The sequence below is a fragment of the Choloepus didactylus genome, chromosome 9 (genome assembly GCF_015220235.1).
Source record: "Choloepus didactylus isolate mChoDid1 chromosome 9, mChoDid1.pri, whole genome shotgun sequence".
In the NCBI taxonomy this organism is placed as follows: Eukaryota; Metazoa; Chordata; class Mammalia; order Pilosa; family Megalonychidae; genus Choloepus; species Choloepus didactylus.
In genome coordinates this window covers 123,126,116-123,149,919 of record NC_051315.1, presented here as the reverse complement: position 1 = coordinate 123,149,919, position 23,804 = coordinate 123,126,116, and the positions used below count along the sequence as shown (strand labels likewise).

Genomic DNA, 23,804 nt, shown 5'->3' with positions numbered 1-23,804 from the left:
AATCCTCTAAGACACACCATCAGGGAAACCTGATACTGACTATTTCCTCCTTCTGTGACCTGAGCTTTCTGTCATCTGGGAAAACCTGACTGGGTTGGCCTAGGAGGTCAGATGCCTAGAAACAGAAAACTACAACCTACACTAAGAAAAACAAAGTTATGGCCCAAAGGAACAAACTTACACTTCGACTGAGATACAGGAATTGAAACAACTAATAATAAGTCAATTAAAAAGTTTAGGGAAGATACGGTGAAAGAGCTGAATCATATAATGAAAACACTGGGTGTACATAAGGTAGAAATTGAAAGTTTGAAAAACCAACAGGCAGAATCTATGGAAATAAAAGGCACAACACAAGAGATGAAAGACACAATGGAAACATTCAACAGCAGATCCCAAGAGGCAGAAGAAAACACTCAGGAACTGGAGAACAAAACACCTGAAATCCTACACACAACACAACAGATAGAGAAAAGAATGGAAAAATATGAGCAATGTCTCTGGGAAATGAAATACAAGAATGTATGTATCATTGGTGTCCCAGAAGGAGAAGAGAAGGGAAAAGGGGCAGAAGCAAAATAGAGGAAATAATCAATGAAAATTTCCCATCTCTTAAGAAAGACATAAAATTACAGATCCAAGAAGCACAGCATACTCCAAACAGAATAGATCTGAATAGGCCTATGCCTATTCAAACATCAGAGACAAAGAGAGAATCCTGAAAGCAGCAAGAGAAAAGCGATCCATCACATACAAAGGAAGCTTAATAAGACTACGTGCGGATCTCTCAGAAGAAACCATGGAAGCAAAAAGGAAGTGGTGTGATATATTTAAGATACTGAAAGAGAAAAACCACCAACCAAGAATCCTATATCCAGCAAAACTGTCCTTCAAATATGAGGGAGAGTTCAAAATATTCTCCGACAAACAGACAATGACAAAGTTTTTCAACAAGACACCTGCCCTACAGGAAATACTAAAGGGAGCACTACAGACTGATAGGAGAAGACAAAAGTGAGAGGTTTGGAACACAATTTTGGGAGATGGTAGCACAGCAATGTAAGTACACTGAACAAAGATAACTATGAATATGGTTGAAAGAGGAAGGTTAGGAGCAGGTGGGACACCAGAATAGAGGAAAGATAAAGACTGGGGCTGTGTAACTCAGTGAAACCTAAAGTGTTCAACAATTGTGATAAAAAGTACAAATATGTTCTTTCATGAGGGAGAACAAATGAATGTCAACCTTGCAAGGTATTAAAAATAGGGAGACATTGGGGGAAAAATACAATCAACGTAAACTAGAGACTATAATTAACAGAATCATTGTATTATGTGTCCTTTAATGTAACAAAGGTGATATACCAAGGTAAAGGCAGATAAGAGTAGGGGATAGGGGAAGGGTGTGAGACTCAGCATTGGTGGTGTTGTCTGACTCTTTATTCTACTTTGATTTAAGGTTATCTTCCCTTTTGCTGCTTCCTAGCTGTTTTTTGTTTTGTTTTGTTTTTTTCCTCTTTCTTTTTCTTTTGCCTCTCTACCTTCTTTGACTCTTCCTCCTGCTTTGTGGAAGAAATGCAGATGCCCTTAAATAGATAGTGGTGAGGGTGGTGAACACAGAAATATGTGACTATACAGAGAACCATTGATTGTTTACTTAGGATAGAATGTATGGTGTGTGAACAAAACCATCTTAAAAAAAAAAATGGGTTGATGATGAAACCTTGAGGGCAATATATTGAGTGAAATAAGCCAGACACATAAGGACAAATATTGCAGGGTCTCACTGATAGGAACTAATTATAATGTGTAAACTCATAGACATGAAATATAAGTTACCAAGATACAGAATGAGGCTAAAGAATGGGGAGCGGTTGCCTAGTATGAGCAGAATGTTTAACTAGAATGAACTTAAATGTCTGGAAATGAACAGAGGTAATGGTAGCACATTGTGAGAATAACTAACAGCGCCGAATGTTGTGTGAATGAGGTGGAAAGGGGAAGCTCAGACTCATGTATGTCACCAGAAGGAAAGTTGGAGGTCAAAAGATGGGAATGTATAAAACTGAATCCTATGGTGGGCAATGTCTGTGATTAACTGTACAAATATTAGAAATATCTTCTATGAACCAGAACAAATGTATGATAATACTACTAGAAGTTAATAATAGAGGGGCATATAGGGAAAAAATATATACCTATTGCAAACTATATACTACAGTTAATAGTATTTCAACGTTCTTTTATAAACAGTAGCAAATGTAGTATACTAATACTATGAGTCAACAATGGAGGGAGGGTGGTTAGGGATATGGGAGGATTTGAGTTTCCTTTTCTTTCTTTCTTTTTTTTTTTTTTTTATCTTCTTTGTCTCTATTTCTTGTCTGGAGTAATGAAAAGTTTCTAAAAATTGAACAAAAATTAATTGTGGTAATGGATGCACAGCTGTATGAGGGTTCCAAGGGCAACTGACTGGACACTTTGAATCTTTGGATAATTGTATGGTATCTGAACAATCTCAATAAAAATTTAAAAAAAAATAAAAAACATAAAACATTGGGAAAAAAAAACACAAAAGAGAAAGGAGAAAAGCAACAGAATGATGTCCCCAGCATTAGGCCCTGGAGCCAAATGGCAGGTGGCACTGGCCTTGCCCAGAAGAGGAGCCTCTGTCCCTGTCATTGGAGGAAAGGGTTTGCACATGGGCACAAATAATTTAGTGATAAAGTTGTCCCAGGAGTTTGAAATGGAGGCTTTTACCATTTCGTTAATAAAGTAAAAAATAATTTATAAATAAAGGGACAAAATAGGTAAATGGAACACAGATAAAACTTAGATTGCAAACAGAAAGGAATGGTTAGTGTAGCATGTAAAGAAAAAAAAATACATAGCAGCCTTGGACCATGTTTCATTTTCTAATAATTCTGTCCTGGAAAGTTACTGAAGGCTGAAATTAGCAACCCAGAAATGCCTTACTTCAGAGCTCTGGGTAAATTATGGAGGATATTTCCAAGGCTGTAGTAAAGTATGGCAGGACATCGAGTGGGAGCCTAATAATGTAAGTGAGCAAAGCTTGAAGAGAAGACAGTTGCTGAATGTAAAGAATAAATTCCATAAGACAACTGCAGAAGCTCCCATTTCCATCTGAAGATTCCCATTAGTAAATTTTATACTTCCTTCATCTAATGTGTGAATAATCAGAAGCAAGCACAAAATCTCAACTTTCATACATTTTTTAATGGCAAAACACGCAATACTTACTCATAATAGTGGACAATGACTGTGGTTAAATGTACAAATATAAGATAGCTCCTATGTGAACTAGAACAAACATGTCACTATTACAAGGTGTTAATAATAGAGTGGTATAAGGGAAAAATACAATTAATGCAAACTAAGGTCTATAGTTAACAGCAACATTGTAATATGCTTTCATTAACTGTAACAAAGGCACTATACCAAAGCTAAATGTCAATTATAGAGTGTTATAAGGTGTATGGGATTTTTTTTTCAGAAGAAGTGAGAATGTTCTCGTAGTGATTGTGGTGGTGAACGCATAATCATTTTGATTTTACCAGAAGCCACTGATTGTACACTTAGGATGGATTATATGAATGTGTGAATATAACTTTTAAAAAAATATTTTCCCAGATAATTAATTGGATTGTGAACAATTAATAATAATAATAATAACAATTACTCATAATAGTTGTTTCTGTCTCTCCATTTTTAGGGGGAAAGGTCAAGTAAAGATATGCATGTCTCTACACTCAAAGGGGATATATTAAGCAAAAAGGATTATATTACTTAAGAGCAATATGTATAAGTCAAGAAATGTTATTGCATTATTGTGAAGAATTTTGACGTTTTATAATAAGATTATGATTTGAATCACCTTGGAAAATGTGGTGTTTTCTTTTATAAATGGATGTTGCCCCAACATTATAGCTAACTACTGAGCTAATCAGAGTTCCTAGGTTGCAAGCAACAGACTCCAACTTCGATGAACTCGAGCCAAACAGGGACTGAACGGAAGGGAATCCGTCCCGGGATCCAGGGGAAGAGCTAACAATGTTCTCGTCAAGGCCCTAACGCTTGGTGATATCAGCACCAGCTGTGTTTTCCATCCTTGTGTCTCTCTGCTGAAGATTCAAAACCATGGGGGAGAGTCCATGTGGTCAGCGTGGGGCTTAGGGAAGGACGGGCACTGCAATAGACACACTCACCCAAACCAACATGTGAGAGACAGGTAATTCAGCAAAGGGCTATTAGGAAAAGAAATGGAAATGGATGTGGGGTAGTTACTAAGTTACCACTGGCCTTATTCTCATGCCATTTGCCTGAGCTGCTCCCTTGAGCTGGAATGTACCTTATTCTCCAGACCACCTGGTGAACTCCTATTTTCCCCTCAAAACCCAGATAAAGTAACCTACTTCTGTGAAACCAGGCAGAAGAAATCACTTTGCACTGTCTTTTTACCTTGCGTGCGCACGCGCACACACACACACACACACACACATACACACACCCCTTGTTGAACTGATTAACTACATTGTAATTACTTGTATCTGTATGGACTGCCTCTGTTAGACTGTAAATTCCTTGAGGAGAGAAATGATGTCTTTTCATCTCTGTGCCTAGGTCAGTGCCCATTAAAAGTAAGTCCTCAACAACCGATTGTTGAAATAAATAGAAATAATAAACCACTGCTGTATTTTTTTTAAAATGACTTTGAAAAAGCACGTGGAAAATCCTATATAAATGACACAAAATCATTAATGTTTGTTACCTTTGCAAATCTGTGCGATGTTTGAGAAAGCCTGGCAATATCCTCAAGGTCCAGATAAGAAATGATACTCAGGAGCAAACTGTCTGGGAGCCGTTCAAGGAAGTCAAATTTACCTTCACACAAATTGAAGACATATTCTAATATTCTTGTACCAAATATTAAGGCAATTTGAACTGTAATTCAAAGAAACCAACAAACCAACATGATTAGCATGTGCAGTGACAAATAAACTATAATAGTAATCAGTAGGACACAAACTTTGGGGCATTTATCCCCCCTGAGAGTGGTGTTAGATTATGTTGAGTCATTCCTACTTCCCCCCAGCTGCCTTTGGGATCGACGGCAAGCATTTTTGAGACATTCGTTTCCAATTGCCACCCCTGCCATGACATCAGAATCTTTTAGGGACAGTCACTGATTACCAGAGCAATTGACTACATATCGCTGATCTTATCAACACCAAACTCCTGTCTAGACAACTGACTTAACTAGTCTCAGCGTTATCAGAGTCCTCAGAGCTTCCCAACTGGGCCGCACACACTAGGTGGCGGGAAAGGACGTGGGCCGTGCAGTTTTTCTACCATCCCTCACTACTCCCCCCACATTGTTCTCAAACACATAATGTCTCTTAATTTGGGTTGATTTTTTCATCTTATTTTTCATATGGTGTTTCTCCATCTGACTTCTCATCCCTGTCTTTACACAATAGAAAAAATAGAAAGGGGTAAAGAGAAAAATCGATGAATATTTTATGAAAATTGTTGTAACTTTTGCCTAACATTTTCTTCACACCAAATTAAGAAATAGTTCACATAGAATGAGTCAATATCACGACCTACCTAAATATGTTCAATGTAGGAAAGAAACATAAAGTAGGCAGGGGTTTCCCCAGCTCCCTGTGTAACCCAGGAAATGACTAATAAATAGAAAAACATATTTGAATGTTTGATATACATACAAATTTTAACAGTGGTTAAACCTGAGAGGTGACTTTTATTTTCTTCCTTTTGCTTTTCTATATTTTCCAGTCTTTCTGCAATAAACCTGTAATACTGGTATAATTCCTTTAAATCTTAAAGACAAATAAAAGAAATAAAGAGCGAGAGAAAAGAAAGAGGAAGGAAGGGAGGGAGGGAGGGAGGGAGAGAGAGAGGAAGCCTGCCTCTTTAAGAAAGAGGGAGCCAGGCATACACCTGTGCATGCTAGTGGTCCCAAAGCTGGGCACTTTTTTGGTTTCTTGACTCTTACGTTATCCCCTCTCACTCTGAAAGCAGCACTATAGCTAGTCCTTCCAGAGAACCACTCTTAAAAGAGAGAGCGTGCACTCTCTGCTTCACAGTGGACTGATTGTCCAAGATTTGGAAACTGCCTTCTCTGCTTGGTCTGGAGCATCCCTGCTAGGGCAAGTGGGATGGAGCCCTCAAGAGCACCAGGCTCCCTGCAGCAGGCTCCACTGTGGTCCTGGAGCTCGAGCTCTCGGATTTTAGAAGAGAGGTCAGGTGCGGGTTGTGTTCATGTAAAAGCCCCAACTGCGCCAGCTTGGAAGGGCCAGCCATATAAGATTTGTCTCTCAAACTGGTTAGCCCAGACTTCTAGAGCTATTAAGGGTTTTAGCTGCTTCTGAATTCCAAGTGCCTGCTATTTTTCTACAAAGCCAAGGGCTTTCTTGGGGGGAAAAATAGCCCTGCCAAAAATGCAGCCTTAAAGGGTGGGTATTATAGAGGCCCTCCTGGCTCATCAGAATAAACTGAAAAATCAGTGCTAGTCATTAAAAAATAAAAATCCCTTTAATTCAAAATAATTGGACATAACATGTTTGGACACTTGAACATCTCAAGAAAACATACTCAAAGCCTACCCAGATTGCTTTAGAAAGTCTCTACCAATAAATTCTTTAAAATACAGAAGTTATAGAAGATATATATACATACCTAGGTGTAAAATGTGATGGTTTCAAAATCCATGAGATTTGAAGAATTTGGGAAAAAAAAATGTTTGTTTGTGGTTTTTAATATAGCCAACACTTACTTCTTGTGAAATAAGAAAAAATATTGCAATAAACTCTATTTTAGAAAAATAAAATCATCACTTTCATGTTGGATTATGTGACAATCAACCTCCAAGATGGTTCAAACGATTCTCACCACCTGGATTCACACCTCTGTGTAGTCTCATCCCACACTGAATGGGGCTGGCCTGCACAACCATTAGGATACTACAGAAGTGATATTCCTAAGGCTAGACCATAAAAGACACTGGGGCTTCTGCCTTACACATTGGATAACTCACCAGGATCTGCTGCTGGTTTTGAACATTCTCAGCCTCTTAGGTGGCCAATCATGCTAAAATTAAGAAATGGTTCCCAAGCAAAGATCAGATCCAGGGCACTGTCAAGATAACATGGTGCAAAGACAAAGCTGAGAGTGTGGCTGTAAAATTCTGAAAACCAATATCAAGAACCATTAAGTCAAACATTAAGTTGAAACCATTAAGGGCTTCTAGGAAGCTTACAGGTGCTGCCACTCAGCAGTCAAGGACAGAAGCCCAAGGTGGAGAGGGCTTACCTCAGAGGTTCGTAGGTGTAGCTTTGTCTAATGGAGTGAATCCCCAAAAGAATAATATATAACCATCAAGTTTTTAAGAGAATTATATTGGCAGAAACACTGCCAGAGAGCTTGATCTGAAAGGGTCAGAGGCATTACAAAAGCAAAAGAAGACTTAGAACCCCCAAACTTCTACTAGCAGGAAGCAGGCTGAGAAAACCAGGCAGCTACAAACATGGGCTTCCTTTTGTGGAAATGGAACCAAGAGCCCAGAAGGTGAAGCCAAGAGCCAGGAAGAACCAGTGCCAGGTCTTGAGTCCTGATCAAGAACTACTAACCTCCTGAATTTCAGGAGTCTTGTGGACTAATGACCCCTGGCAGGCTCCTGTCACTGCTTTTTAAAGAGCAGTATCTACAGTGGTTATCCCATGCCTGTCCCACCATTATATGTTGGGTGGGGAGGGGCAGATAACTTGTCTCTAATTCACAGCCTTCGGACCTAGAGGAACTGGCTTTGAGGCACTGTACTTAAGACATGACACCTGATTGCACCCAGCTGATTTACATGCTCCACACATGGAGCTGATTTACATGACAAGATTCTGAACTACTAAAGATATGCTTCTTTAAAGTATAAAGAAGAACTAGAATTCCAGAAGTGATGATGAACAAAGAAATGGTAAACACAGGCAAATATAAACAACAACTACAGTGTAAAACATGTTTTGAATAGCATATTTTGGAAGAGGTGTTAAAACAAGGCAAGTCAAAACACTGCTCAACAATGACATATAATAGGTAGAAGAATGCAAATGTTCTAAGGTCCTTGATGTTCAAGAGGGGCATAGAAATAGTGATAAGTGTTGAATTTTATAAGACAAGTTAAACTAAACTTGTTAAAATTTTAAAGAACTCACATACACACACAAAAGGACAACTTTGAGAATAGCTGATCTGTAAATCAGTTGGAGATTGGGTCACAACTGAACAAAACAGCAAATTCAATGTATGGTGAGTTAGCCAAATAGGGGTTTACTTGGAGGTAGGCAATCCAAGTCTGGTACAGTAGCCCCCCAATGTCATTAATGTTCCAGGCTCCTTCTATCTTTCTGTTTTACATTCTTAGGATGCTCCCCAGGCATCACAACCATGTTGCAGTAGATAAAAGGAGGAAGGGCAAGGAACAAAGACGTGCATGGCAACTGAGTCTGTCCCCAGCTGAAGGCACTTTCTGAGAAGATCTATGCAACAGCTTTGGCTCACATCTTATTGAACAAAACTGTATCACATGGTGTGGTGGGTTGAATTATGTACCCCAGAAAAAATCATGTTCTTTACCTGAATCTAATCCCAGTGGTGTGAACCCATTGTAAATAGGGCCTTTTGAAGAAGTTAGTTTTAGTGAAGGTGTGGCCAACTGAACCAAGATGGCTCTGAATCCTAATACTGGAGGCCTAACGAAAGAGAAAACCTCCTTCTAAAGAGGAACTGGAAACAGGAAGTCAGCGGGAACCCAGAAAGGAAAGGACATTGCCAAGTGACAGGAAGGCCAAGGAACCCAAGGAGTGCCAGCCAGCCACAATGACACCAACCCCAGGAGGAGGCAAGTCTTCCAGCCTCTGAAACCACGAGACAATCAATTTCCATTGTTTTCAGCCAACCCACTGTGTGGTATTTGTCATAGCACCTGGGAAGTAAGACACAAGGCCACAACTACAAGGCATGAAGGGAAACATAGTTATTGAGTTGTCTCCGCCTTAAGGGGAAAGACAGAATAAAAGAAAACCCAATAGAAAGTAGGTGTTTGGGTTGACCTGTGTCCCCCAGAAAGACATCCTCAAAGTCCTAACTCCCAGGTCTGTGGATGCGACCTTATTTGGAAATAGGGTCTTTGAAGACATTATTAGTTAAAATGAGGCAAAGCTGGATTAGGGTGGCCCTGATCCAGGTTGACTGGTGTCCTTGTAAGAGGGAAATTTGGACCTTCAGCAGGCACAGGGGACAAGAGGGCCCTGTGATGAGGCAGAGACTGGAGTTACGCTACCACAAACCAAGGGACACCAAGGACTGCCAGCCACCACCAGAAGCCAGCAGAGAGTCAAGGAACAGACTCGTCCCTACAGACCCGAGAGGCAGCAGGGCCCTTGTAACATCTCGATTTCGGACACCTAGCTTCCCAACTGTGAGACGGTAAATTTGTTATTTTAAGCTATCTAATTTGTGGTACTTTGCTATGGCAGCCCCAGGAAACTAAGAGAGCAAGAAATGGAAACAAAACAAAAAAGCTGAAAAAAACATGATAAGATGAAGGCACAAAATAAGATGATGGGAATGACAAACATATTAGTAATCACAATAAATGTAAATGAACAACTGATGCCAGTTAAAAGACTCTCAAATAATTACACTTACACATACACAGACACACGAATAATTCTGGCTATATGCTGTTTGTAAGAGACACATTTAAAAATGATGATATGGAAAAGTGAAAGTAATAGAATGGAAAGATAAACCAGTAAAATACAAACCAAAAGAAAGCTAGTATAATTATATTAATACCAAACAAAATACACTCACTATTAGAGATAAAGAGAACCATTATTTAATGATAAAAGGAACAATTTGCAAGGAAGATTTAGTACTGCTAAATTAATACGCCCCAAACAAAACACACAGAGCAAACACTAATGGATCTTTGATTTAAAAAAATGATAAAACTCTCTGTCTCACTGGGAGATTTTACAACACCTCCATTAAAACTTGGTACATCAAAAAGAAAAAAATAGTGAAGACATAGAATATTTGAATAACACTATCAGTAAGATTTATTCAATGGACATAAAAAGAACCCTGCACCTAACAACCAGAAGAATTATTTTCAATTCATTTCAGGTACACATGGAACATTTATAAAATCTGACCATGAACTAGATCCACACCCAACAAAGAGCTGTTATCACAGAGACCAGGTTCTCAGATTACAATCCGGTACATTTAGAAATCATAAGAAAAATAGAATAACCCCAAGCATTAGGAAATCTTCAGTATCCTTCTGAATAATTCATGTGTCAAAAAAACTATCAGAAGTGAAATTAGTAAATATTTAAATCTAGGCGGCAACAAAAATTCTACATAACAAAATGAATGGAGACAGTGATTGCTGGAGAGAAAGTTGTGTATATAGTAATAAAAAAAACAAAGATCAAATATGAATGAGTTATGGATCCAAATATAAAAATTCATTACCCTCCCCCTCAAATTAGAAGGAAGAAAATAATGAAGAGCAGAAATTAATAAACTAGAACAGAAACAATGGAGAAGATCAAAGAAACCAAAAAAATTTGGTTCCAGAGTGAATCCTTCTAACCTTGATATTATATAGCCTTTAATGTCAGGGAAAAGACCAAAATGTCCACTCTCAATATTGTTTTGGCGGTCAAAGTAAGGGGGACAAAAGGAAGAGAGAAAAAGTATCAAGGCTAGAACACTAAGTAAAAACTGTCATTACTGCAGATAACAACATACAAAAGCCAAGAAATGCTACTGAAAAAAGATCAATATCATTTCTCTATATACCAGCAACAGATGATACAAAATGCATTTATCTTTTGTCCTAGTAATCTCACACATATTTACTGACTAAATATGAAATGACCCATGCTCATGGTTGTTCATATTGGCATTATTTGTAATGCCACAAGATTGGTAACAACACAAGTGTTCATCATTCAGATTCTGGTACATCCACACAAAGAATTTTACTATGCAGCGGTGAAAGAAAATGCAGAGGCTCTCCACAGATAAGACATGATCTCCAGAATATATTGATGAAAAAAGTGATATGCTATCAATTGAATAAGAAGGGTGGGGATTGGGATTACTATATATATATTGTGCCAGTTTGAATGTATTATGTCCCCCAAAAGTACATTATCTTTGATGCAATCTTGTGTGGGCAGACATATTAGTGTTGATTAGATTGTAATGCTTTGATTGGGTGTATCCATGGAGATGCAACCCACCCAACTGTAGGTGATAACTCTGATTAGATAATTTCCATGGAGGTGTGGCCCTGCTCATTCAGTGTGGACCTATATAAGCTCAGACAGAAGGAGCGAGTTTGCTACACCCAAGAGGGACACTTTGAAGAATGCACAGAAGCCGAAGAGGAGCTGCAGATGAGAGGCAGTTTGAAGACGGCCATTGAAAGCAGACTGTTGCTCTGGAGAAGCTAAGAGAGGACAAATGCCCCAAGAGCAACTAAGAGTGACATTTTTGAGGAACTGCAGTCTAGAGAGGAACATCCTGGGAGAAAGCAATTTTGAAACCAGAACTTGGAGCAGACACCAGCCACGTGCCTTCCCAGCCAACAGAGGTTTTCCGGACACCATCGGCCATTCTTCAGTGAAGGTACCCGATTGTTGATGCATTACCTTGGACACTTTATGGACTTGAGACTGTAACTTTGTAACCAAATAAACCTCCTTTATAAAAGCCAATCCATTTCTAGTATTCTGAATTCTGGCAGCATTAACAAACTGGAATATATATATATATATATATATATATATAATTTGTGTGTGTATATGTATAATTTGTTTATATCTATAGAAAGAAACTGTAAAGATAAATGAAAACTGAATAAAAGTGGTTACTATAGGGCAAGAAAAGGAAAGGGTGGAGCAGACAGGGATGGAAGTAAGTCTCTGAATGTACATCGTTTTACAATTTCCACTTTGGAAACATATGGATGTTTTACATATTCAAAAATCAAAACTGAATTAAAGTTATTTTTTAAAAGATCCATTCCTAGCAAAAAAAATTGTTACCTAGAAATAATTTTAGCAAAGGATATATAAACATTCTTGGAGGAAACATTAAAACTTTATTAATATGTAAAAGAAGACCCAGATAAATGGAGAGAGATACCATACTCATGCTGGGAAAACTCAAGATCAAAGAATGTTAATTATCCCCACAGAATCTAGAAATTCAATCCAGTTGCAATGAATATCTCAAGTAATTTTTTTTACAGAAATTTACCAGCTGATCCTAAAACTCATATGTTGAGTAAAAACCCAAAAATAGCCCTGGTAAAGAAAAGGAGGAGAAGAAAGAATTCATTTCATCATACCCCAAAATAAATGTGAAAACAAACCTCATAGCACTTAGAATTAAACATAGGCATATATCCTCATGAAATTGGGAAATTATTTCTTGAACAAGGCACAAAAAATACAAGCCACAAATTAAAAGACTGACAAACTTGACTACATTAAAACTGCAAACTTATTCTGGATGGGTAAGATGAAAAGGTGAGCCAAAGACTAGGTGAAACATCTGTAGCACATATAATAACCCAAAGTTTAATATTCAAATATGTGTATAAAAAATTCTACAAATAAATTTTAAAAAGACAGTCAAATATAAAACATAGGCAAAGCTGATGAATTAGACATTCTCAAGAGGGAAAACCCACATGGACAATAAATATAAGAAAATATATTAAATCTCATTAATAATCAGGGAATTTACACACACAGTTTGGGAAAAATTAAAATGTCTGATTATTTATCATAGAATAATACATGTTTATATATTATTATATGTTTATTACACTAAATGTTGGTGAGAATGTGGGGAAATTGGGTCTCATAAAATGATGGTTGGAGTATAAATTGATATAACTCATTTGGAAAGCAGACTGTAACACCTAGTAAAGTTGAAGTGGCACACATCCCACAAAAAAAAAAAAAAAAAAAAAAAGGAAACACCGAACTACCTTTAGTTGGCGGAATGATTGAATTAACTATAGTTTATCATACACTAGAATGCTGCAAAGCAAGACAATGAAATGAATGAACTAGATCCATGTAAATCAACGTGGATACATCTCAAAAATGTAAAATTGAGTGATAAAGTTGCAAAAGGTTAAATACAACACCATTTATTGAATATTTTTAAACATACAAAAATAGTATATTATGGATTTGTAATTACATATCATAAACTATGCCTGGAAATTATACTTACCAACTTCAGGACATAGTTCATGGAAAAGAATGGAGGGGAAATGGATAGATGGAGGGGGCAGAACTTTGACTACATATCTGTAACATTTTCTTATGTTTCTAAAAGATATTAAGTAAATATGGTGCTCACTTTAGCAGCATGTATACTAAAACTGGGATGATAAAGAGATTAATATAGCTCTTGAGAATGCCATACAAATGAAAACCATACAAAAAATTAAAACCATTCAGAATAGATTCTCTGACCATGTGATTAAGATAGAAATCAAGAACAAAAACAGTAACAACAACAACAAAAAAAACTAAGTACCTGGAAATTAAACAATCTGTTTCTAAATTATTTATGGTCAAAGAAGAAATCAAAATAGAAGTTAGAAAATACTTTAAACTGAATGAGAATAAAGATACAACTTGTACAACTTATCAAAAAATATCTAATGCAGCAAAAGAAGTGCTTAGAGAAAATTCAGGAAAAAAAAGAAAGGCTGAAAATCAATGATTTAAACTTCCATCTCAAGAAGCTAGGAAAAGAACAACAAACAAAACCTAAGGAAAGTGATAGGAAAGAAATAATAAAAGCAGGAACAGAAATCAATGAAAAGAAACATTAAAGAGAAAAATTAACAAAGTTAAAAGTTGTAAAAAATTAACAAAACTAATAAACCTCTAGCAAGACTGGTCAAAGAAAAAAAGGGAGAAAACATAAATTACCATGATGAAGGAAAGAAAAAGAGGACAGCTATAGTTTTACAGATCCTACAGACATCAAAAGAAGATAAGAGGAGAGGGGGCAAGATGGCAGCATAGAGAGGAGTGGAATCTAGATAGTTCCCTGGAACAACTAACAAACAACCAGGAACAACTAGCAAATAATCCAGAATAACTGCTGGGGGACAACCATGACTGTCCACACATCATACACCAACCTGGAATGGGTGGAATGCCTGAGATCGCAGCATAAAATCTGTAAGTAAAAACTGTGGAAACACACCGGAAGTCCCCTCCCCCCATGGCAGGCTGAGCTGCAAAACCTTGCTGTGGAAGAAAGCAGTGTTCTTGGAGCAAGTGAATATAGCTCAGTTCAGCTCCAAATGGGGTTTTAATTAACAAATGTGGACTGCTGAATAAAAGCTACAAACATAGACAAGCAAACAGAGGCTTTTAGTGATGACTGACCTTAAAGAGCCAGAAGACTCCTCTGTCCCAGGGAGGGGGGAGCCCAGAAGACCAGGTGTTACCTCAGGTAAATGGGTGAAACTGGGGGGCCATGGACTGGTTCTGAAAGGGGGCTTTCTGTCCCTTTTTCTCTCTCTCAACCTGGGTGGTTCAGTGGAGAAAGCCTCAGCCATTTTTAGTTCACAGAGCTCTGACCTAGACAGGGGTGGAAATAGCAGAGTCAGAGAAACAAAGAGATATTCAAATGCAGATGATAACTCCCTAGGGGATGTATCTTCCCTAAGAGGAAAGAGGTGGAGCCCAGCTCTACTACCCACCTTCCCTTCAGAAATAGACCCCAGAGACTGGGGGAAAACAGCAAAAACAGAAACTAAAGGGGACAAACCTCCTTACAACAGTCGGGAGTGACAGGCTGACAGGCATCACCTGCTGGGCAGGTTAGGAAAAGCACAGTGGCTAGAGGCCTTACAGGAAAATCTGTCAATCTCTAAGACACACCCATAGGGAGACTTGAAACTGAATATAACCCCATTCTGACATCTGAACCCATTCTGATCTGGGAAAATCTGATTGGGGTAACCAAGGAAACCAGATGCCTAGAACATGGAAAACTACAATCTATACTAGGAAAAATGAAGATATGGCCCAGTCAAAGGAACAAACTTACACCTCAATCAAGATACAGTTGAGATATTGTTTCACTTTTGAAACTATTAAAGATTTTCAAAGAAATATTCTTAATCATATAAAAAACCAAATCAACAAGTTCAGGGAAGATATGGCAAAAGAGATGAAGGCTATAAAGAAAACATTCGGTGAATATAAGATAGAAATTGAAAGTCTGAAAAAACAACTGGCAGATTCTATGGAAATGAAAGGCACAACAGAAGAGATGAAAAATACAATGGAGACATACAATAGAAGATCTCAAGAGGCAGAAGAAAACACTCAGGAACTGGAGAACAAGACATCTGAAATCCTACACACACAAAAGAACAGATAGAGAAAAGAATGGAAAAATATGAGCAATGTCTCAGGGAACTGAATGATAACATGAAGCACATGAATGTACGTGCCATGGGTGTCCCAGAAGGAGAAGAGAAGGGAAAAGGGGCAGAAGCAATAATAGAGGAAATAATCAATGAAAATTTCTCATCCCTTATGAAAGACATAAAATTACAGATCCAAAAAGTGCAGCATACTCCAAACAGAATAGATCTGAATAGGCCTATGACAAGACACTTAATAATCAGATTATCAAATATCAAAGACAGAGAGAATCCTGAAAGCAGCAAGAGAAAAGTGATCCATCATGTACAAAGGAAGCTTGATAAGACTATGTGCAGATTTCTCAGTAGAAACCATGGAGACAAGAAGGAAGTGGTGTGATATATTTAAGATACTGAAAGAAAAAAACCACCAACCAAGAATCCTATATCCGGCAAAACTGTCCTTCAAATATGAGGGAGAGTTTAAAATATTCTCTGAAAAACAGATAATGAGAGAGTTTGTGAACAAGATACCTGCGCTACAGGAAATACTAAAGGGAGCACTACAGACAGATAGGAAAAGACAGGAGTGAGAGGTTTAGAACACAGTTTTGGTGATGGTAGCATAGCAATTTAAGTACACTAAACAAAGATGACTGTGAGTATGGTTGAAAGAGGAAGGTTGGGAGCATGTGGGACACCAGAAGGAAAGAAGAAAGATAAAGACTGGGACTGTATAACTCAGTGAAACCTAAAGGACTCAAAAACTGTGATAAAATGTACAAATTTGTTTTCACATGAAGGAGAACAAATGAATGTCAACCTTGCAAGGTATTAAAAATAGGGTGGTATTGGGAAAACAAGTACAATCAATGCAAACTAGAGATTATAGTTAAGAGAAACTGTATTATGCTTTCTTTCATGTACCAAAGGCAATATACCAAAGCTAAATGCCTGTAAAGAGGGGGACGTAAGTGAGGGATATGGGACTCTTGGCTTTGGTGATGTTGTCTGACTCTTTCATTCTACTTTAGTTTAATTCTATCTTTCCTTTTGTTGCTTTCTAGCTGTCATTTTTTTTTCTTTCTTTTTCTTTTTCTTCTGTTTCTCTACCTTCTTTGATTGTTCCTCCTCCTTTGTGGAAGAAATAGAGATGTCCTTATGTAGATAGTGGTGATGGTGGTGAATACATAAATACATAACTATACAGGGAACCATCGATTATTTACTTAGGATGGAATGTATGGTGGGTGAACAATACTGTCTTTAAAAAAAATTGGTTGATAAAGAAACACTGAGGGCTCTATAATGAGTAAAATAAGTCAGACACATAAGGACAAATATTGCATGGTCTCACTGATATGAACTAATTATAATATGTAAACTCATAGACATGAAATATAGGTTACCAGGATATAGAACGAGGCTAAAGAATGGGGAGCGTTTGCTTATTATGAGCAGAATGTTCAACTAGGTTGAACTTAAGTGTTTGGAAATGGACAGAGGTGAAGGTAGCATGTTATTGTGAGAATAACTAACAGTGCTGAATGGTGTGTGAATGTGGTGGAAAGGGGAAGCTCAGAGTCACATATGTCACCAGAAGGAAAGGTGGAGGTTAAAAGACGGGAATGTATGAAACAGTGAACCTTGTGGTAGGCAATGTCCGTGATTAACTGTACAAATACTAAAAATCTCTTTCATGAGCCAGAATAAATGTATGACACTATAACCAGAAGTTAATAATAGAGGGGTATTTAGGGGAAAAATATGCCTACTGCAAAGTACTATAGTTAGTAGTGTTTTAACATTCTTTCATCAACAATAACAAATGTACTATACCAATAGTATGAGTCAATAATGGAGGGGAGGTGGTTAGGGATATGGGAGGAGTTGAGTTTTCTTGTTTCATCTTTATTTCTTTTCTGAAGTAATGAATATGTTCTAAAAATTGAAAAAAAAATTGTGGTGATGGATGCACAGCTGTATGATGGTACCATGGGCAACTGATTGTACACATTATATCTTTGGATAATTGTATGGTATGTGAACAATCTCAATAAAATTAAATTTTAAAAAAAGAAGATAAGCGGATGTTCTAGTTTGCTAATGCTGCCAGAATGCAAAAACCAGAAATGGATTGGCTTTTATAAAAGGGGGTTTATTTGGTTACACAGTTACAGTCTTAAAGCCATAAAGTGTCCAAGGTAACACATCAACAATCCGATACCTTCACTGGAGGATGGCCAATGGTGCCTGGAAAACCTCTGTTAGCTGGGAAGGCACCTGGCTGGCGTCTGTTCCGAAGTTCTGGTTTCAAAATGGCTTTCTCCAAGGACATTCCTCTCTAGGCTGCAGTTCCTCAAAAATGTCACTCTCAGTTGCTCTTGGGGCATTTGTCCTCTCTTAGCTTCTCCAGAGCAAGAGTCTGCTTTCAATGGCCATCTTCAAACTGTCTCTCATCTGCAGCTCCTGTGTATTCTTCAAAGTGTCCCTCTTGGCTGTAGCAACTTGCTCCTTCTGTCTGAGCTTATATTCTGCCCCAGTAATCAAGGCCCAGGCTGAATGGGTGGGGCCATGCCTCCATTGAAATTATCTCATCATAGTTATCACCTACAGTTGGGTGGGTCACATCTCCACAGAAACACCCAAAGGATTCCAATCCAATCAGCACTAAAACGTTTGCCCCACAAGATTGCATCAAAGAATACAGCTTTTCTGGGGGGCACAATACATTCAAACTGGCACAGAGGACTTATGAACAAATTACAACAACAAATTTGATAAGTTGGAGAAAATGAAGGACATATGACAAATGTTAACATCTTCTATTCATAGTATTGGGTATCCATAAAACTATTTTCTGTTCTTTTCTATTGGTTTAAAATATTTAAAATATTTTGAATTTCTACAGAGCTAGAAGACACTGTAGAAAACACTTCTTTTTGTGTTAATAGAACATTCTAGTATATATGCATGGACCATCCTGGGAAGGATATATAAGGGACTGGTAACAAAGGCTGTTGCTGGAATTGGGAACCTGGGGTCAGAGAAAGATTTACTTACATCCTAAAACCTTTTAAAACAGATTTAATGTCTGTTTAATGATGTGCATTTATTTGTTTTTTAAATTTAAAAAAACATTTAATAAAAAATGATAACATGCAAGAGTTTTACTCAGACCTCCCTTCCCTGCTCTGCAGCTCAGACCCTTCTCTGGCTCCTGTGCAGCCTCCGCATCCTCCTGCCTCACCTTCACCTGCAGAACCCAACCCCAGGTCTGCAGAAACTCTGCAGAGACCCAGGCTGAAGACAAGGGCAGGGAGGAGGTGAGGGGTGGACTAAGAGATGGTGGATGGGATCAGAGAGCGGGGTCCTGGGTTCAAGGCAGGGAGGTGGGCCTGAAGAAGGCCCCAGGGGAGTTGGGTTATGGACCCATGGCAGGGCACTAGCCCAGCTTTGGGAAAAGGTAAGGACTGGCCTTTCCCACTTTCTGACTCATGGTGCACCAATATTCCTAGGATGTAGAACAAACTCAGGCCAAAATATCATGAATTTTCCACTGTAGTCCCCATTTTAAACATTCAGTCCCATTTTCCTCATACATCATCTAAATGGCCAAGGATTTGCAATACTCTGACATCTAAACCATATCTCCCACACCAATTTTCACATCTAGAAATAGCAGGGGGAAAAAAAAAAAAAAAAACTTCTGTCATTTGCTTCAGAAAACATGGTTGCTGAAATTGTTCGGTTTTATCATTGAGGCCTTTGTGGTCTGGCCTAAAAACCTAAACACCAGTTATAACCCATTCCAAGTTCTAAACAACCAACTTAAAAAGCAACATTTGGAAAATATCTTATTTTTAAGTTGGATACAACCTCAACCCATGAATCAGCACTTTTAATTGAATTTAGGTAGATACAATTCTGCCTTAAACTAAATGTTCCTTTTTTTTTTTTTTTTTTTTTTTTTTTAAAGTCCAAATAGCTAATTTTCTCATTATTCCTATATTATTTAACTGGAGAAATAAGCCATAGAAATTTTCTCAGATTTTTAAAGGTCTGTTCTAGTTTGCTAATGCTGCCAGAATGCAAAACACCAGAGATGGATTGGCTTTTATAAAAAGGGGGTTTATTTGGCTACACAGTTACAGTCTTAAGGCCATAAAGTGTCCAAGGTAACACATCGGTAATTGGGTACCTTCACTGGAGGATGGCCAATGGGGTCTGGAAAACCTGGCTGGCGTCTGCTCCGAAGTTCTGCTTTCAAAATGGCTCTCTCCCAGGACATTCCTCTCTAGCAAGCTTGCTCCTCTTCAAAACGTCACTCACAGCTGCACTGAGTTCCTTCTCTTTGAGTCAGCTCATTTATATGGCTCCACTGATCAAGGCCCTCCCTGAATGGGTGGGGCCATGCCTCCAGGGAAATATCCCATCAGTTATCATCTACAGTTGGGTGGGGCACATCTCCATGCAAACAACCTAATCCAAACGTTCCAACTTAATCCCCACTATTATGTCTGCCCCACAAGACTGCATCAAAGAATATGGCTTTTTCCGGGGGACATAATACATTCAAACCGGCATAAGGTCTAAGAAAAAAAATTATAACTCCATAGACAAATTGAGAAAGGATACAAATAGGCAAATTAAAGAAGTAATACAAATGGCAATTAAGCATACGACCGGATGCTCAACTCACTAGTTATCAGGAAAACACTAATTAACACATACTATTTTAACCATCTGATCGGAAAAGATTAAAAAGAGTAGCAATATCTAATTAGTGATGGCAAAGGTGTAAGAAAACTCCAATATCCTATTGGATGGAGTATAATTAATACGGAAGGTTTCTCTGGACGCAATTTGTGAGTATAGCAGTAATCAACATTTTATATAAGATTTGAACTACTCATCATTGAAATACTTTGACATCAAAATATTAATGAAGTCTCATCTTATGAAGTAGAAATAGTGTAAACCACCCCAATTTAAAATTTGTCAAGAACAGCATAATGAAAACATTGGAATAATCATAAAGATCAAATGGGTCATAAATGGCACTTTTGCTACATCCCACAGCAGGGGCACACGGGTTGGTTAACAGAAATACTAGCCGTCCTTTGTCAAGAATTTACCCCTCAAAAAAAATACTACTATCTACCCAAATTTATAATGTATATACCTTTGTTTTTTATACAGTTTTATTGAGATATATTCACACACCCTATAATCATCTACAGTATACAATCAACTATTCACAGTACCATCATATAATTGTGCATGCATCACCAGAATCAACTTTTGAACATTTTTCTTACTCCAAAAAATAAAAATAAAAATAAAAAAGAACACCCAAAACATTCCATCCTCCCATCCCACCGTATTTTTCATTTAGTTTTTGTCCCCATTTCTACTCATCTGTCCATAAATTGGATAAAGGGAGTGTGATACACAAGGTTTTCACAATCACACTGTCACCCCTTGTAAGCTACATAGTGATACAATCATCTTCAAGAATCAAGGCTACTGGGTTGCAGTTTGACAGTTTCAAGCATTTCCTTCTAGCTATTCTAACACACTAAAACCTAAAAAAGGATATCTATATAGCGCATAAGAATGCCCTGCAGAGTGACCTCTCCACTCCATTTGAAATCTCTCAGCCACGGAAACTTTGTTTCGTTTCATTTCACTTCCCCCTTTGGATCAAGAAGATTTTCTCAATAATGTATATACCTTTGGACCCAACAATTCCACGTCTAGGAATCTATGTTACTGACATTCTCATGTAGGTGTGTGATGATAAATATGTCCTAGAAGATACCTAAAAGCTTTGGAAGAGTAGTAAAAAACTAAAAACAATCTGAAAATATCCATGAATTGAGGATTTTATATTCATACAATAGAATACCTTAGTCTTTGAAAAGAATAGGGTACTTTTTTATGTATATTAATATAGAAAAGTGTCCATGACCTATTATGTGCAAAAATGAGTTAAAGAACTAAAGATAAAATTTGATTCTGTTTTTGTAAACATGCACACACAGTCCAAAAAGTATAAATGTTTATATATACATTGAAAAAGTCTGAAAGAATCCAAATGTCAATGAAACTATGTGTGGTGGTTTGGAGCTATGCACCCCAGAAAAACATGTTCTTAAACTTGATCTATTCCTTTGGGTGTGATGTAAGTAGGACCTTTTGATGAGGTTATGTCAGTTAAGGCATGGTCAAATTCAATCAGGATGGGTCTTAATTCTATTACTGGAGTCCTTTATAAGCAGAATAAGATTCAGACAGATATAAAGTCAGAGAGGGAGAAGCCAGAAACCCAACATCAACGGAACCCAGGAGAGAAGGGAGAGGCCAGGAGAAGCCTACACGTGCATTGCCGTGTGACAGAGGAGCCCAGGACCCAGGATCACCTGCAGTCAGCCCCAGAATGCCACTCTTCAGGAAGAAAGCATCACCTTGATGATCCCTAGATTTGGAGATGATCTGTATTTCTCAAAACCATGAGCTAGTAGATCCCTATTGTTGAAGCCAACCCACTGCATGGTATCTGCTTGAGCAGCCAAGGAAACTAAAACACTCTGTATGGTGGTTTTCTCTGGGAAACAGAACTAGGAGAGAGAAGGAAAGAATTTTCACTTTAAAAATTTTAAGAATAGCTACAATTTACTGAGTACTTCTTATGTGCGAGGCACATTTCTAAGCACTTCATATGATCAATCTTCACAAGTATCCTATGAGATAGATGCTATTACTATTTCTATTATCATGGTTGAGGAACCTGAGACACAGATTAAATAATTTGCCCAGGGCCACATCTGTACTGGATTTTGGAGCCAGGATTTGAATTTGTGAGAATGAGATTAAGTTTAGCTTTCACACAGGACAGGTATGCCTAGCAGGGTGGGGCAGTTAAGGAATTGGTAGAAGGTTAAAAAGACAAGCTGTAATCCGCAGTCAGTCCCCCTGCCTATCTGCCCACAATCTACTATTCTTGCAGGGTGAAGCCTCGGAATAGAGGTTCTCAAAATAGCCTCATAACTTGTTACCAAACTAGCCCAGACTGGCTCTAAAGAGGCCTGGGCATACCCATTATGAGTCCTTTATGAGCAGGGGTGGAGATTTGTTCCAACAGTTCCTAATGTTGCAAATTTGCACTGGAAACGTATTTCAAATGTTTCCAATTTGGGTGGGCTAGTTAGGCTTGTCGAATAGAATGTAACCTCTGGAGTATCCAGCCAATGGAGAAACAGCGGTTAGGTTTAGGGAATAAATACTGCTGAATCTATTGTTCTGCGAGCCAACCCCCACATTTGGTTGGGCGCCCGTTCTTGCAAGACCGTGAATAAATTCTTTTCTTCTCCACAATCGGGTGAGCGTTTGTTCCTTTTTAGGAACAGTGCTTGTTTCTCACAAACTGAGGTTAGTTTGCATCAGAATCAACACATTTAATCACATACTAACCTTTCTCTATACTTTGTAGTGTATGTGCAACTTTTAAAATAATAAGCATATGATGCTTTTGTCTTTTAAAAATGCAAATGTGGAAAAATATTCAGCACTATTTTTTATTTTGCAATTTAGGCTAATGTCACACCTATCATCATAGTAGGCAGAACACTGCCTCCCTTCCCCATGACACCCCCAACCAAAGATGCCCCATCCTAATCTCCTGAACCTGTGCATATGTGACTGTACATGGAGAAGGGGTCTTTGCAGATGTGATGAAGTTAAGGATCTCAAGATGGGTAGATCATCTTAGATTATCTGGGTGGGAGCAATGGAATCACAAGGGTGCTTGTGAGGGAAAGCGGGAGAAAGGGATGAGACAACTGAAGCAGCATCACAGAGATGCAGGGTCAGAAAGACATGACTGGCCATTGCTGGCGTTTACCCTGGAGGAAGTGGCTATGAGCGAAGGAATGTGGGCAGCCTCTAGAAGCTGGAAAAGGCAAGGAATGGATTCTGCCCTAGAGCCTCCAGAAGGAACTCAGCCCTGCCAAAAGCTTAACTGTAGCCCAGTGAGACGTCTGTCTTCCAGAACAGTAAGGTGATGCATATTGTTTAAGCCACGAAGTTTGTGGTAAATTGTTACAGCAGGAGGAAAGGAATGTTATCATCAATTACTAATTTAATAAAGATATAGTCTGTTACAAGATTATAGGAAATGCTCTACACAGAAAGTTTGGATGCATATGATTTATTCTTTTGAGGCAAAAGACAGGGTAGAAAGACAGTGCTAAAATTTACTCCTTCTGCT

The 23,804-nt window shown here is 38.1% G+C and overlaps 1 protein-coding gene across 2 annotated transcripts in view; it reads right to left on the bottom strand.

Moving 5' to 3' along the window:
• Positions 1-23,804, bottom strand: part of FBXO36 (F-box protein 36) — a 132,037-nt gene that overhangs the window by 29,281 nt on the left and 78,952 nt on the right. Inside the window, exon 3 of one of the 2 annotated variants that reach the window (XM_037849874.1) lies at positions 4,790-4,902. In XM_037849874.1, coding sequence (XP_037705802.1) covers positions 4,790-4,902 — 113 coding nt within the window. Of the gene's footprint in view, positions 1-4,789; positions 4,963-23,804 lie in introns of both variants that reach the window. The other variant, XM_037849873.1, reaches the window with a different exon arrangement.